This window comes from Natrix helvetica (assembly GCF_964273705.1).
Source record: "Natrix helvetica genome assembly, chromosome: 7".
NCBI classification, from domain to species: Eukaryota; Metazoa; Chordata; class Lepidosauria; order Squamata; family Natricidae; genus Natrix; species Natrix helvetica.
This window is the reverse complement of record NC_138558.1, coordinates 72,747,240-72,763,770: the sequence shown is the minus strand read 5'-3', so window position 1 is coordinate 72,763,770 and position 16,531 is coordinate 72,747,240. Positions and strand designations below refer to the sequence as shown.

The window sequence follows — 16,531 nt, the reverse complement described above, 5'->3', positions numbered from 1 at the left end:
ACTTGTGGACTTCAACTCCCAGAATTCCCCAGCCAGCAGAGCTGGCTGGGGAATTCTGGGAGTTGAAGTCCACAAGTCTTAAAGTTGCCAAGTTTGGACACCCCTGATATAGTTGGTTCAAACTCCGAGAAGTTCTGTTTGACTCTGTGCTCCGTTTGGCCTTGCAAAAGGATAGGATAGGGCGGGTGGGAGGGGCCAGCTGATCGTCGGAGCTCCCAGTTCTCCCGAACCGGTGCAAACCAGTTGAATCCCACCTCTGGTGGTGTACCTTGTTTCTAAAGAACTAGCACTTTTAAATTCAAATCGGGGGAAAAAATTGGACCTTTCCATGCCTTTTAAATCGAACAATTAAAGGGAAGAAAAAAATAGCATGGAAGTTAATAGTTAATTCTGTATGGAAGTACATACCGTGTTTATCCGAAAATAAGACAGGGTCTTACTATCTTTTGACCTCTAAAATAAGCGCTTGGCCTTATTTTGGGGGAGGTCTTACTATTTTTGAGGTGCAGGAGGCCCCTTAACTTCAGCCCGTGGCCCGCGATCAGCTGATCCAGGGAGGGCCGGAAGTTCTGTTCCTGGCACACTCTTGGCCAGCCGTAGTGTCGCTTGGCCAGCTGCTCTTTTTGCGGCTGCCACTAAGAGAAGGGGCGCTAGGGTTTGCAGGAGCAGCCTCCGCGAGACTGTTCTGCATGGATGGCAGGTCCATGTGGGGCGCGTGGGGCATGTTCCCCCCTCCCCCCTCCAGGAAATGGGGACTGACTGCAGGCAGTTAAATCTTTTCGGGGAGGGTTTATTTTAGTGCATGCACGCAAAAGCTCAATTGGGCTTATTATCCAGGGAGGTCTTATTTTCAGGGAAACGGGATAATTCCGCCAATGTGTTAAATGGAATTCCAGACTGAGGACGAAATGAGCATAGATTTGATTTTTGATTTAATAAATAATATATAATGATCGAGAATATTTCTAGCTCAGATTGTGGGGAGTGTCTTGGTTTTCACTGTCAAACCTTGTAACATTATCAGTGTGAGAAGGGAGTGGGTTTTGCTATCTGTTTATATATTAATATGTAAGTGCTAGTATATTAAACTGTATTTAGTATATAGTACCGAGAGCAAACCCCACTCCCTTCTCGCACTGATGATGTTACTTGGTTGGGTAATGAAATGTCTGTAAGAAAACTACCAAACTCAGACTCCATAATATACAGTAATATAAAGCAAGCCATTCACCTGGGAGGAAACTTTACTATGAACATAAGTATGCAACCCACTTGATAATCTTCCTCAAGGGACAGAATACGAGAGCCAATATTACTGGTTTTGAAACCAGCAAGGTTCAAAATGCATCCATTACTGGGACAGCTCCATTGATACAGAAAAATAAGGCATTGTTATTTTTATATCCAGTGGGTTACCTAATATACTGTATATCCATACATATATACAAGTCTTCCTTCCTTCCTCTTCCTTCCTTCCCTCCCTCCCATTTCTTCTTTCACCTTCCTTTCCTCACTCCCTCCCTCCCATTTCTTCTCTCATCTTCCTTCCTTCCTTCCCTTTTCTTTTCTCCTTCCTTCCCTCCCTCCCATTTCCTTTCACCTTCCTTCCTTCCCTTTTCTTCTTCCTTCCTTCCATCTTATTTCTTCTTTCATCTTCCTTCCTTCACCTTCCCTCCCTCCCATTTCTTCTTTCACCTTCCTTCCCTTTTCTTCTCCTTCCTTTCTCCCTCCCTCCCTCTTCTTACATCATCCTCGCCCTCCCTCTCTCCCCTTCTTTCATCTTTTTTCCTCCCTCCTCTCCTCCTTCCTTCCTTCCCTCCCTTCCTCCTCTTTTATCTTCCTTTATCCCCTTCCTGCCTGCCTGCCTCCCCCCTCTTTGCAAAAACTCAGCGATACAGAGGGAACATCCCAGCTAGGCCAACCCCCCCCAAAAAAGACTCCATTAGCCACCATATACAATTGCTAGGAACCACAAAAGTCAGACCAGAACCGATAATCATGGCGTTGGGCCTGACTGTTTGACCATCTAGAATTCCGGTCAAGAATAATCCGTACCCCGTTGCAGCTCCCAATTAAAAATATAAAGTATATAATAAAAAACAACCCCAAAATAGTTATTTCATAATCTGTTGGTGCAGACTCTTGTGGCGAAGATACCCAGAAAGAAATCCTAGCCAGGAAAAGAGAGGGAAGTTCAGAAAATAGTGTTTTAACGCTTATTCTTGGAAATGGTCCTAAACCCTTCGCTCCCGCTCTATTTCAATTTTTATTACAGCCTGCTGCCCATGTTTAATCCTGCAGGTGGCGCTCTTTTACGTCAAGAAGAAGCAAGGCCCGAAACTGGTTTGCACTTTGCTTTGCATTCACTAAAGATATGTTCTATTAAATGCAACAGGCTTTGGAGGAAGAAATGAAGTTTTTCCTGCAGTTAAACAAAGGCTTGTGCCGAAGATACGATTAGACCAGGGCTAGGTTGCTTTCGGTGCGCACACGGGGGGAGGGGTGGGGGGAGCGCAGGAGTGGCGTTCCCCCGAACCCCATTTTTGGTTTCAGGAGGCTTCAGGGGCCAAAATGGGGAGGGGGTCACATGTATGCGTGGGGGGGATCGGGCGTGGGGGTAACTAGCGCACATGCGTGGGCAGAGTGCAGGGGGGTCATACACGCATGTCCAGGGGGGCGGGGCAAATTGCATTATGGGTGTGGGCATGCACGCTGTCTCTCTCGCGCACTCGATTTTGTCACGCGAGGACAAAAAGGTTAGCCATCACTGTTATAGGTCATCTAGTCCAACCCCCCCCGCTCAAGCAGGAGACCCTACACCATTTCTGGCAAATGGCAGTCCAATCTCTTCTTGAAAGCCTCCGGGGATGAAGCCCCCACAACTTCCAAAGGCTAAGCCTCCGTACTAAATAGGTACAGTCCCAGGGGTCTAATTGGAGGGGTCTTATCGTGCTTTTTACACGTGTGAGAAAAAGAGGAAGGGTTTTCAGTTGAAACAGAAAACTTGTTTTGACCTCCCGTCTGTGGATCTTTTTGGCTTTTTTTTAGCTTTGAGACGAAGAGAGGAAGGTCAGTAAAAACCCACTTTTAGTGTCCCAAGTGTGTAGATCAGGGGTGTCCAAACTTGGGAACTTTAAGACTTGTGGACTTCAACTCCCAGAATTCCCCAGCCAGCATGGCTGGCTGGGGAATTCTGGGAGTTGAAGTCCACAAGTCTTAAAGTTCCCAAGTTTGGACACCCCTGGTGTAGATGTTGCAATGACCTGGTTAGCCTGTTACAAATTTATCCCTTTTAATAACATTTGTTAAATCTGAAAAGAGGGGTACTACCCTGTTTTCCTGAAAACAAGACCTTCCTGGATAATAAGCCCAATTGGACTTTTGAGTGCACGCGCTAAAATAATCCCTCCCCCCCAAAATAAGCCCTCCCTGAAAATATTGCAACACAGCAGCAGCCATGAGGTGACCACGCTCGCTGCCTCCTGCACCTCAAAAATAATAAGACCTCCCCAAAAATAAGGCCAAGCGCTTATTTTGGGGGGGGGGGGGTCAAAAGAAAATAAGACCCTGTCTTGTTTTGGGGGGAAACACGGTAAGTTCCTTGCTTTTTTCTGTCCCAAGTTTGCAAGATGGAATTTCAGTTTGCTGAAAATGTAGGGTGTTATTTTTAAAAAAGAAAAAAAATCTGTCGTAACTTACCTGAACACTTTCTGTAGTTTTCCGTCTTTTTTTAAAAAAAACATGCAAATCTCCTGATATCATTTTTAATGCAAATTATCCCAAAGTTTTTCTTATCTACACCTCGGCTTTCTACACACAAATCATTTCCTTGCAGAAATTTCAACATGAAACGTAAGTATCCTTAATTTAGGCTGGAAAAATGGGAAGGGAAGAGTGAAGGGGAAGAGAAGGAAATGAAAGGAAAACAAAGGGAAGGGAAGGAAAAAGGAAAGGAAGGGAAGTGGAAGAGAAAAAAGTGAAGTAAAGAAAAGGAAGGGAAGGGGAATAGAAGGAAAGGAAGGGAAGGAAAGTAAAGGGGAAGAGAAGGGGAAGAGAAAAAAGAGAAGGGAAGGAAAAAGGAAAGGAAGGGGAATAGAAAGGAAAGGAGAAAGGAAAGGAAAGGGGAAGAGAAAAAAGGGAAGGGAAGGAAAAAGGAAAGGAAGGGGAATAGAAAGGAAAGGAAAAAGGAAAGGAAAGGAGAAAGGAAAGGAAAGGAAGGGGAAGAGAAAAAAGGGAAGGGAAGGAAAAAGGAAAGGAAGGGGAATAGAAAGGAAAGGAAAAAGGAAAGGAAAGGAGAAAGGAAAGGAAAGGAAGGGGAAGAGAAAAAAGAGAAGGGAAGGAAAAAGGAAAGGAAGGGGAATAGAAAGGAAAGGAAAAAGGAAAGGAAAGGAAAGGAAGGGGAAGAGAAAAAAGGGAAGGGAAGGAAAAAGGAAAGGAAGGGGAATAGAAAGGAAAGGAAAAAGGAAAGGAAAGGAGAAAGGAAAGGAAAGGAAGGGGAAGAGGAAGAGGAAGAGAAAAAAGGGAAGGAAGGGAAGGAAAGGAAAAAGGGAAGGAGAAAGGAAGGAAAAAGGAAAAGAAAAGGAAGGGAGTGGGAGAGGGAAGAGAAGAGGAAGAGAAAAAAGGGAAGGGAAGGAAAAAGGAAAGGAAGGAAAGGGAAATAGAAGAGAAGGAATGGAAAACAAAGGGAAGGAAAGGAAAGGAAAAAGGAAAGGAAGGGAAATAGAAGGAAACAGAAAGAAAGGAAACAAAAGGAAAAGAAAAGAAAGGATTGAAAAGAAAGCTTGAAAAGTCCTCCCATACTAAAGTTGGTGTCTGGAGACCACAGAAAGCCCTGTGTCAAAAGTTTCAACATATCCCTCTTTAAGGGCATAAAATTACTTTTGAATTACCCGTCTAGTGTTTTTGAGTTCCCGACTTGATGCTTTTGTGGCCTTCTGCTTACCTACCCCCCCCCCCCCCCAAAAGAAGGAAGTGGGCGCCAAACAGGGTTTTGAGCACCAAATATTAGAAATGGCTTACAATCACCCGCCTAACTTTCCCACCACTTTGAAACAGGACACACCTAAAAAAAAACACCAAACACTATCGCATCATAAACCCTACCATGGGCTACACACAATTTGTTTATTAAAAACAAGCCCTGTCCCTCCAGGAATTAATGGAAAATCCCTGTTCATTCTTGGTGATTCCTCCATCACGAGTCTTCTCTCGACCCTTTCCGAAGAAGATGCGCATCCTTCAAGCGCATCAAAGCACAGATCCTGAGAACTGTTCCTTACCGAAGGATAGGCTCTCAGGGCGTGGTCAGACAAAGAGGGCGTGGCAGTGGTGAAATCTAATCTTTTTCCTTACTGGTTCTATGGGCGTGGCTTGGTGGAGGGTCATGTGACTGAGTGCGCGTGGCTATGTAGTCATGTGACAGGGTGTGTGTCAAAAGACAGAAACTCACTTTAACAATGTCCTGCTGGAGCAGGGGGTTGGACTAGATGACCTCCACGTCCCTTCCCGCCCTGGATTGCTGTGCTCTTTCAAAGTATCCTCTGAAGCTGTGTCTAGTGCCAGGTTTGTGGTCCTCCCTCCCTCCCTCTCTTTCTTTCTTTCTTTCTTTCTTTCTTTCTTTCTTTCTTTCTTTCTTTCTTTCTTTCTTTCTTTCTTTCTTTCTTCTCTCTCTCTCTCTCTCTCTCTTTCTCTCTCTTTCCTTCCTTCCTTCTTTCTTTTTCTACCCCCTATGAAGCCTCCTGGGAGCAAAAACGGACCCCAAATGCTAAAAAAAAAGTTAATCTGATCGTCGGAACTTTTTTTTTCACTTTGTTAAGCATTTTTTTTAACCACTGGTTCGGGCGAACCGGCCCAAACCGGTAGCATTTCACCCCTGCGGCCAATTGGTCAATGTCTTCTAGAATAGAAGGTCGGTCCATGAACATTAGATGGGTGATGTTCAGGAGAGCTCATCCTGTGGGGCTGGACAAAATGTAGAGTGGATCCAAGGACGTCTACTGTCATTATACCCTGACTAGTGGCTAAGACACTGAGCTTGTCTATCAGAAAGGTCGGCAGTTTGGCGGTTTGAATCCCTAGTACAGGTTTCCTGCATGAGCAGGGGGTTGGACCAGATGACCTCCAAGGTCCCTTCCAACTCTGTTACTGTTATACAGTACATTACACAGAAATGAGTACACCCGCCCCCGATTTTGTAAATATTTAAGCACAACTTTTCATGTGACAACACTGAAGAAAGGACACTTGGCTACAATGTAAAGTAGTGAGTATACAGCTTGTAAAGGTAAAGGTTCCCTTCGCACATATGTGCTAGTCGTTTCTGACTCTAGGGAGCAGTGCTCATCACCATTTCAAAGCCGAATGGTTTACAAATAGTTTGTAAAGAGTCCAACAGATGTCTGCCAAAGTCTTTCGAGATAAGGCTGATAAGCACCCAGCTTTATCTCCCTTGTAAACGCTGCCAAAGACCTAATTGGCAATTAGCTTTGCAAGGCCACACGGAGCACAGAGTCAAAACGGAGCTTCAGAATTTAAACCAACCAGAATGAACAAAGTTGCTTCCTGTAAAGGCTCACTTGCCTTTGCACCACCTTTATGTCCTATGGGAGGGGTCAATCACCTCCAAACCTTACTCCCGAGTCATCTCTTTTGTCTTTACTGTTCGTGCCTTCTGGCAGCTCTGCGTATGCGCACACTGGGAACAGGCTCCCCCTGTTCCTCTGCCTCACTGACGTCTGACCCTGGAGGCTCCGGAGGCAGCACATAACACCCAGATGGCCCTGGCCCCCTCTCTGCCTTCGATGCAGAGCCCTCGTCCGAGCCTTCCCCAGACTCCAGGACTGGCCCATGTTCCTCCCCAACCTCCTCACTCTCTGACTCTGCTGCCAGCTCTGCTGGCTGCTGGCGAGCCACAACACTCGGCTTCGGTATGTCACAGTAGATGTTGGCATTCATGGTTCCCTCAATGAACTGTAGCTCCCCGGTGCCGGCAACCCCACCGTGCAAAGTGAGGGGTGTATTCACTTTTGTTGCCATCAGTTTAGACATTAATGGCTGCGCGTTGTGTTATTTTGAGGGGACAGCACGCTTACCCTGTTATACAAGCTGTATACTCACTACTTTACATGGTAGTCAAGTGTCATTTCTTCAGTGTTGTCACATAGGAAGATATACTTAAATATTTGCAAAATGTGAGGAGGTGTACTCCTGTGATACACTGTATATTTTACTTGGTCAATTCCTTTAACCAGCTCTGACCATCCTGAGCCCAGAACTCCCAAGTGGCTTTCTCAAGTGAAGCAACTCCTTCTTGTTCAAGAGACACATATCATCACTATCCCGACAGCCGCCTAATAGTCTTCCTCCTCCTCTTCAAAAATTTCACCAGCCGTAGCGGCCTCCAGGGCTGCCAGGGCCTCAGCGACTTCTGCATCATCTTCCAGTTCTCCGTTGACCTTGGCGAGGCCGTCCCGCCTGGCCTCCCATGCAGGCTCTCCTTTGTTCCTCGCAGAGAGGATCTGGGTGGCTATTTGGTCCTCGAATGAGAGGCCAAAAAGACTCGTCCTCCTCCAGACACCGTCCCCTTCATCGGACTCATCAGACTCGTTGCACGGGAGGTTGTGGACGACAGCCATGTTTTCCGTGCTTTGGTTGATTTGCACCAGATGGTTTGAGGGGTTCTCCTTCGTGACAACCCTTGATTTCTCCGCAGGGTTGTCCTCGGGGAGAAAAGATGGGTTATCCAACCGAAGGTCTTTGTCTCGGATGTCTGGTAGGGCACACACGATGGAAAAAATGGTTTCGTCGATATTCGAGGTTTCCAAAGTTTGCTTTGGGTGATTTTCATGATCAAAAAACTCGAGTTTATCACCTGTGTTTGGCTGAAAAACTCTTTGGCCTGGAGGATCAGGATGCTGAGCAGAGGAGCTGTGCAGGTTAATCTCTTTAAATTGGCTTTTAGGTGGAGGGGCGCTGAGATTCTTGGAGGAATGGATCCCATTCACGTTACATTTTACTACGACGTTTCCAAGTCCTTTCTCCGGAAGAGCAGGGATTCTGGAACTCCAGAGAGCATCCTTGGAGTAGGGGGACCTGCATTGGTTTGCTGCTACCGGTGTCTCAGCAATCTGGGCTTCGTTTTGATGGCCCAGAATGTCACTGTTCTGCTTGCCGTGAAATTTCCCTCTTTCTTCCTCCTCTGGTTTATAGTTTATCTCGTTGATGTATGCAGCCGTCTGCACGTCTTGGGGATGAAAGATGTAGCTAGGGAAAAAAGGAGGATACCCAGTTATTCCATTTTTTCTCCCTCCGTTATGGAGAAACCTGCTCATTTCCCCAGGATTTCTCACCTGAATTTTGAGCATTTTTACCGCGATAGAAAAGCACCGCGCAACTACATTGAAATGGAATTAAAGTTAACTACCGATGTTCTTGATGTTTGGCAATGCACCCAAAAAAACCTCATTCTTTCATTGTGCTTTCACTTCTACTTGACTGTTTAATAGTGTCTGTTGTGGGGAAAACTGATTAACAAATTGTCTGTCTGTCTGTCTGCCTGCCTGCCTGCCTGCCTACCTACCTACCTACCTACCTACTTACCTACCATATGTGTGTCCCATCCATCCATCCATCCATCTCTCCATCCATCTATCTACTATCTACCATCTATCTTTGTGATCCATCCATCTCTCCATCCATCTATCTACTATCTACCATCTATCTTTGTGATCCATCCATCCATCCATCCATCTACCTATCTATTTACCATCTATATGTGTGTCCCACCCATGTCCATCCATATCTATCTATCTATCTATCTATCTATCTATCTATCTATCTATCTATCTATCTATCTATCTATCTATCTATCTACCATCTATCTTTGTGATCCATCCATCCATGCATTGATCCATCCATTGATCCATCCATTGATCCATCCATCTCTATCTATCTATCTATCTATCTATCTATCTATCTATCTATCTATCTATCTATCTATCTATCTATCTTATCTATCTATCTATCTATCTATCTATCTATCTATCTATCTACCATCTATCTATCTATCTATCTATCTATCTATCTATCTATCTATCTATCTATCTATCTATCATCTATCTATCTATCTATCTATCTATCTATCTATCTATCTATCTATCTATCATCTATCTATCTACATCTATCTATTTATCTACCATCTATCTCTGTGATCCATCCATTCATCCATCCATCCATCCATCCATCCATCCATCCATCCATCCATCTATCATCTATCTTTGTGATCCATCCATCCATCTACCTATCTATCTACCATCTATATGTGTGTCCCATCCATCCATCCATGTCCGCCTTCTATCTATCTATCTATCTATCTATCTATCTATCTATCTATCTATCTATCTATCTATCTATCTATCTATCTATCATCTATCTATCTATCTATCTATCTATCTATCATCTATCTACCATCTATCTTTGTGATCCATCCATCCATCCATCCATCCATCTATTTATCTACCATCTATCTTTGTGATCCATCCATCCATCCATCCATCCATCCATCCATCCATCTACCATCTATCTTTGTGATCCATCCATCCATCCATTTATCTACCATCTATCTTTGTGATCCATCCATCATCTATCTATCTATCTATCTATCTATCTATCTATCTATCTATCTATCTATCTATCTATCTATCTATCTATCTATCTATCTACCATCTATCTTTGTGATCCATCCATCCATCCATCCATCTATTTATCTACCATCTATCTTTGTGATCCATCCATCCATCCATCTATTTATCTACCATCTATCTTTGTGATCCATCCATCCATCCATCCATCCATCCATCCATCCATCCATCCATCCATCTATCTATCTACCATCTATCTTTGTCATCCATCCATCTATTTATCTACCATCTATCTTTGTCATCCATCCATCCATCCATCTATTTATCTACCATCTATCTTTGTGATCCATCCATCCATCCATCTATCATCTATCTATCTATCTATCTATCTATCTATCTATCTATCTATCTATCTATCTATCTATCTATCTATCTATCTATCTATCTATCTATCTATCTATCATCTATCTTTGTGATCCATCCATCCATCCATCTATTTATTTATTTTTATTTATTTATTATTCGTATTTATAGACCGCCCCCTCTCCCGAAAGGGACTCGGGGCGGTGTACAGTCACTAAAATGCGTTATAAAATACATACATAAAACAGTTAAATAATTAAATACGTAGGTGGAGGAGGTTGCAAGACTGTATATAGAATAATAAATATAGTACATTAAAAACTCTAATAACCCAAGAGTTAAAATATTACCCAAAATTACCCATTAAAATATATCCACCGGGAGGTAAAAACTAAGAATGTGCCAGGCCAGCTAATCGAAACAGGTGAGTCTTTAATTTTTGACGGAAGGAACGGAAGTCAGTGGTAGTTCTAATGTCGGGGGGGAGGTCATTCCAGAGGGTTGGGCCCATCACAGAGAAGGTCCTACCCCTAGGCGTCGCCCGCTGGCACTGCCTAGTGGACGGCACCAGTAGTAGTCCCTCCCTGTGAGAGCGCATTGGTTGTAGGGATGTGTGCGGGAGGATACGATCCCGCAGGTAACTGGGTCCTGTGCCATGGAGCGCTTTAAAGATGGTAATCAATACCTTGAAACGCACCCGAAAAACCACAGGTAGCCAGTGCAGCTCGCGCAGGAGAGGTGTCACGTGGGAGTATCTTGAGCTCCCCACAATCACCCGCGCGGCTGCGTTCTGGACTAGCTGTAGTCTTCGGATGCGTCCCAAGGGAAGCCCCATGTAGAGGGCATTGCAGTAGTCCAGGCGAGACGTCACCAGCGCATGAGTGACCGTGCGTAGGGCATCCCGGTCCAGTAGGGGGCGCAATTGACGCACCAGGTGAACCTGGTGGAACGCCCCCCTTGCCACGGCTGCCACATGGTCATCCATAGACAGCCGGGCATCTAGGAGGACTCCCAAATTGCGCGCCCGCTCCACAGGGGGGAGTTGTTCACCCCCTATGGCCAGCGATGGAGTTAGCTGGCTGATCCGGGGTGCCGGTAGCCACAGCCACTCAGTCTTGGAGGGGTTGAGTTTGAGTCTGTTGTCCCCCATCCAGACCCCGACGGCTTCCAAACACCGGGACATCACTTCGACAGCCTCGTTGGGGTGGTTTGGGGTTGAGATGTACAGCTGCGTATCATCAGCGTACAGATGGTATTCAACCCCAAAACCACGGATGATCTCCCCCAGCGGCTTCACATATGTGTTGAACAGGAGAGGCGAGAGGACCGACCCCTGCGGCACCCCACAAGAGAGTGGCCTCAGGGTCGACCTCTGCCCCCCTGTCAACACACATTGCGTCCGGTCGGAGAGGTAGGAGCCGAACCACCGTAGAACGGTGCCTCCGACTCCCATCCCCCCCAGCCGGCCCAATAGGATACCATGGTCGATGGTATCAAAAGCCGCTGAGAGGTCTAATAGGACCAGGATAGAGGAACAACCTCTATCTCTGGCCCTCCAGAGATCATCAACCAACGCGACCAAGGCTGTCTCCGTGCTGTGCCCGGGTAGGAAACTGGACTGGCGTGAGTCTAGATATTCGGATTCGTCGAGGTGTCGCGGAAATTGCTGCGCCACCACATTCTCAACAACCTTCGCCAAAAAGGGAAGGTTGGAGACTGGACGGTAATTAGCTAGTTCCGTTGGGTCCAGTGAAGGCTTCTTGAGCAGGGGCCTCACCACCGCCTCTTTCAAGGCGGTTGGCAAGGATCCCTCACCCAACGAAGCGTTCACCAGGCCCAGAAGCCAGCCTAGTGTCATCTCCCAGGATGCCAGTACCAGCCAGGAGGGATACGGGTCCATTGAACATGTGGTGGGTCGCAGCCGTCCACGTAACCTGTCCAAATCCTCGGGGGCAACAGAGTCAAACTCCTCCCAGAGTGGTCTCACAAGACTCGCTGTTGACGGCTCGTCCGGTCCACTGAAGGGGGCCCATCCGCTCCGGATCTGAGCGACTTTGTCCTGCAGATATTCCCCAAACTCCTCTGCTCTTCCCTGCAGGGGTGCCCCCCGCGTCCTCTGTGATAGGAGGGAGCGGGTCACCCGAAACAGGGCGGCAGGGCGGTTATCGGCGGACGCAATAAGGGCGGCACAATGTCTACGTTTGGCCGCCCTTAATGCCACAAGGTAAGTCCGCAAGTAGGCTCTTACCTGTGCTCGATCAGATTCGGAGCGTGAGGACCTCCACCTGCTCTCTAGACGTCTCCTGTGGCGTTTCATCACCCTCAGCTCCTCGGTAAACCAAGGAGCCCGGGTGGATCGCTGCCGCAGGAGACGTCGCAAAGGCGCAACCCAGTCCAAGGCCCCAGCCGCCGCCCTATTCCAGGTGGCCGCTAGGTCCTCCGACCGGGACCGGGTCAGGGCTATAGGTATTGGCCCAAGCTCCGTCTGGAATCTATCCGGTTCCATCAGGTGCCTGGGGCGGTACCAGTTTATAGAGTCTGGTTCCGCCTCCTCGCGGTGGGGGATAGCGCCAGGGAAGTCCAGCCGGAGGGATGAGTGGTCTGACCATGACAGGGGCGTGATGACTAAATCCCCTATTCCCAGATCACTCGTCCACTGTTCAGATACAAAAATGAGATCCAGTGTGTGGCCCCCTTCGTGAGTGGGGCCCTGCACTAATTGGGTCAGGTCCATGGCCGTCATGGAAGCCATGAACTCCCAAGCCACCTCAGAAGCCTCTCCCGTCGACGGCAAGTTGAAATCCCCCATAACCAGAAGCTTGGGGGTCTCAACTGCCGTTTCCGAGATCAGCTCGAGGAGCTCGGGCAGGGCTGCTGATGCATAGCGAGGAGCCAAGTATACAATCAGCAAGCCCCACTACCTCCCTGGGCCCCATTTCACACCACGGGACTCACACCCGGGTATCTGAGGAACAGTGAACTCTCTCGGCTCCAAACATTCCCGAATAACTACCGCCACCCCACCACCCTTACCCAGGGCCCGGGGCTGATGAAATGCCCGGAAACCCAGTGGGCACATTTCCACGAGGGGCAAACCGCCCTCGTCGCCCAACCAGGTCTCCGTTATCCCTGCAAGGTCTAGCTCCCCCTCTGAGATCAACTCATTGATGAGGGGGGCCTTGTTAATCACAGACCTTGCATTGCAAAGCATCAGCCGCAGGCCCTGGCTCTGTAGCTCCTGACTACCCAGACTGCGGGGGTTGGTACAAACGACCGGGCATAGCCAGCAGCCACGGTCTCCCAACCGACCTTGGGATCTTCTCCTGTCCTCGCATCCCCCTCTCCCCACGACCGTTGTAATAAAACAACCCTCCGTTGAAATGACCTTTTCTTTCCCCCCCCCACCTCGTTCCCTTCCTTCCTGGACTCACCTGTTTGCCTGGCACTGGCTTCCCTCCCGGTCTGATGGACCCTCCCCCCCACCCTGGAACCCCCTAAAAAAGATACAAAGCATTTAATTAAAAACCCCCTTAGCTTCCGTTTCCTGCACCTCTCGGGGTTGACAAACCCGTCATCGAGGCGGGCCCTTGAGAGAGCCAAGGGCCATGCCTGCGAGAGAGGGGCCTCCCCTGAGGTCTGACCTCAGGTAAATTGATATAAGAATCCAGTGGGGTTAAGGTGCTGCAGATGGTAACAAAGTCAGTAGGAGGGGGGGGGGGGGTAAGAGGCAGAATCCTGTTCGTATTTGGATGAGGATGGGGGGGGGGCAGATAGAAGTCCAAATGTCCAGATGGTGCAGGCATAAAAGAGGTGGCAAAGATGATAAATGATGATAAAAGATGACAAAAGTGGGTGAAAGCCCTATATGGTCCCAAGTGGGCATAAGATGGTTCCAGGTGAGCATGAGCTCATGGACAGAAGTCTAGGGTCCTCAGTGGGTGGGGGGGCGTTCTTAGCCTAGGCCTGCTTAATCCAGGCACCACTCCGGCCTCTCCATGGCCCTAGATCTACCATCTATCTTTGTGATCCATCCATCCATCTATCCATCCATCCATCCATCCATCCATCCATCCATCCATCCATCCATCGATCCATCTATCCATCCATCCATCTACCATCTATCTTTGTCATCCATCCATCCATCCATCCATCCATCCATCCATCCATCCATCCATCCATCCATCCATCCATCCATCATCTCTCTCTCTCACTCATCAGCTTTCAAAATTTACAAGTGAAAAAAAAATGACTGTGGAAGCTAGCCATATTAATTAACCTTCTTTGAATTTAGCCCTGCCAGAAATGAGATGGAGGCGATCCTACCTTTTAATCATTTTACAGCATTTGCACCCCATCTGGATTCTTCTTTTGTCAGTATCTGTAAAGAGAAGCGGGTGGGTGGGTGGGTGTTTAGAAACAGACATCAGAGGCAGGGAATTTTATGCAAAATAGCAAGAGGTGGGAATTTCTACTTTATTTTTGAAATGCGTGTTGGATAAAATGAGTTTTCAATCACCTATGTTTAAACATGGAAAACACTAAAGGTGATGGACATTTGACTCCATCAACATGTTGCTTGCACTCCCCTTCCTTCCTTCCTTCCATCCATCCTTCCTTCCTCTCCTTTCCTCTCTTTCTCTCTTTCCTTTTCCTTCCTTCCTCTCTCTCTCCTTTCACCATGCTCTTTCTTTCTCTCTCTCTCTCATCCCCTTTTCTTCACTCGTTCCTTTCTCTCTCCCTGAACCCCTGCTCTTTGTTTCTCTTTCTTTCTTTCTTTCTTTCTTTCTTTCTTTCTTTCTTTCTTTCTTTCTTTCTTTCTTTCTTTCTTATCTCCTTCCTTCCTTCCTTTCTGTCTCTCTCCCCCTCCCCTCCCTTCCCCTCCCTTTCTTTTTCTTCCTTCCTTTTTTCTTTCTTTCTCACTCTCTTTCCCTTTTCTTCCTTTGTTTGTTCCTCTCTCCCTCTCTGATCCCTTCCTTCCTTTCTCTCTTTTTCTTTCTTTTTCTTCTTTCTTTTTCTTCTCTCTCTCTCTTTCTTTCTTATCTAAGACATCGCAAGGTTAAACCAGTAGAGAAACAGCGAAGGAGTTTTCTTCCTCTAATAGTATTAGAAACAAAAAGTATTTCCTTCGTTAAATATTAACTAGCGGCTTGCCTCCAAATGGAGTGAGACAGCAGCAGAGAACCAAATCCAGACTCCTGTGACGGCAAACCTTGAGAAGTTATGCTACAGCAGATAAATTTAAAAAGTTCCACCCACTCTTTCAAGAGCTGTGGCTTATGGGTCCCAAGTGCTGTGAAAAATCTAACCCACGTACCGATCAGAAATCAGACAGGGCTGAAAAGGCTAGAAAGGAGAAATCCTCGGTTAAAGTGGCTTCCCTTAACCCAGCAGAATTTTAAAAATGGAAACAAGTTAAAGGCGGCAGTCCTCAACTTACAACAGTTTCTTTAGTGACCGTTCAAACGTTACAATACCACGGGGGGGGGGGAGTGACTTATGACTGTTTTTTGCACTTAGGACAGCCTTCCCGTGGTCATGTGATCAGAATTCAGACTCTTGGCAACTGACTCTTATTTATGACGGTCGTAAAAGTCGCCGGGCAAATGTCTCACTTAGCAACAGAGATTTTGGGCGCAATTGTGGCCGTAAGTCAAGAGCTACGTGCATTTAGAATGGATGGGGAATATAGGCCATTTTAGCACACTGTTTATAAGTTATAAGTTACAAGAGGTTCTTCAGACTGATGGAGACATGAAAATATGTTAACCTACTTACCAACAAATCAGAGGGAGTTGAAGGACCATGATTTTAACCTCACGGGCATCTGAAATGATAGTTATGAAAACTGGTTAGGAGACAAATCAAGATGAAGTGAGGTACTAATACCACTCTATAAAGCCTTAGTAAGACCACACCTAGAATACTGCATCCAGTTTTGCTAAGACTCTGGAAAGAATGCAGAGAAGAGCAACCAGGATGATGAGGGGACTGGAGGCTAAAACATACGTTGAATGGTTCCAGGAACTGGGCATGGCTGGTCTATTGAAGAGAGGGACCAGGAGACCAAGGAGAGATTCAACCTAGAAATAAGGAAGAATTTTCTGACAGTGAGAACAATCAACCCATGGAGCAGAGGTTGCCTTCATAAGTTGTGGGAGCTTCATCCTTGGAAGCTTTCCAGAAGAGATTGGACTGCTCTTTGTCAGAAATGACATGGGGTCTCCTGCTTCGGCAGGGGGTTGGAGTAGATGACCTCCAAGGTCCCTTCCAACTCTGTTATTCTATATTCAATGGAATGGATCACCTTCAGAAGTTGTGGGAGCTTCATCACTGGAGGTTTTCCAAAAGAGACTGGACTGTCCTCTGTCAGAAATGGCGTAGGGTCTCCTGCTTGGGAGGGGGGGGGGTTGGACTAGATGACCTACCAAGTTCCTTCCAACTCTGAACATCAATCTACTGAAGGTATATGGTTAGCCCACAAGGAGAACTCAAAAAAAGACTGTCTTTGAGAAAGACAGAAAGACGAATAA

General features: G+C 46.8%; 1 protein-coding gene across 2 annotated transcripts in view; it reads right to left on the bottom strand.

The window, feature by feature from the left end:
• Nucleotides 1-5,085: 5,085 nt before the first annotated feature.
• The window catches only part of PGCKA1 (PDCD10 and GCKIII kinases associated 1), a 57,845-nt gene continuing 46,399 nt past the window's right edge, over nt 5,086-16,531 (bottom strand). For both annotated transcript variants that reach the window (XM_081959804.1, XM_081959805.1), the window contains exons 2-4: nt 15,777-15,825; nt 14,325-14,379; nt 5,086-8,262 (exon numbers count right to left, since the gene is read on the bottom strand). In XM_081959804.1, the coding sequence (XP_081815930.1) occupies nt 7,350-8,262; nt 14,325-14,356 (945 nt within the window). In that variant the 5' untranslated portion in view covers nt 14,357-14,379; nt 15,777-15,825 and the 3' untranslated portion in view covers nt 5,086-7,349. The remainder of the gene's footprint in view (nt 8,263-14,324; nt 14,380-15,776; nt 15,826-16,531) is intronic.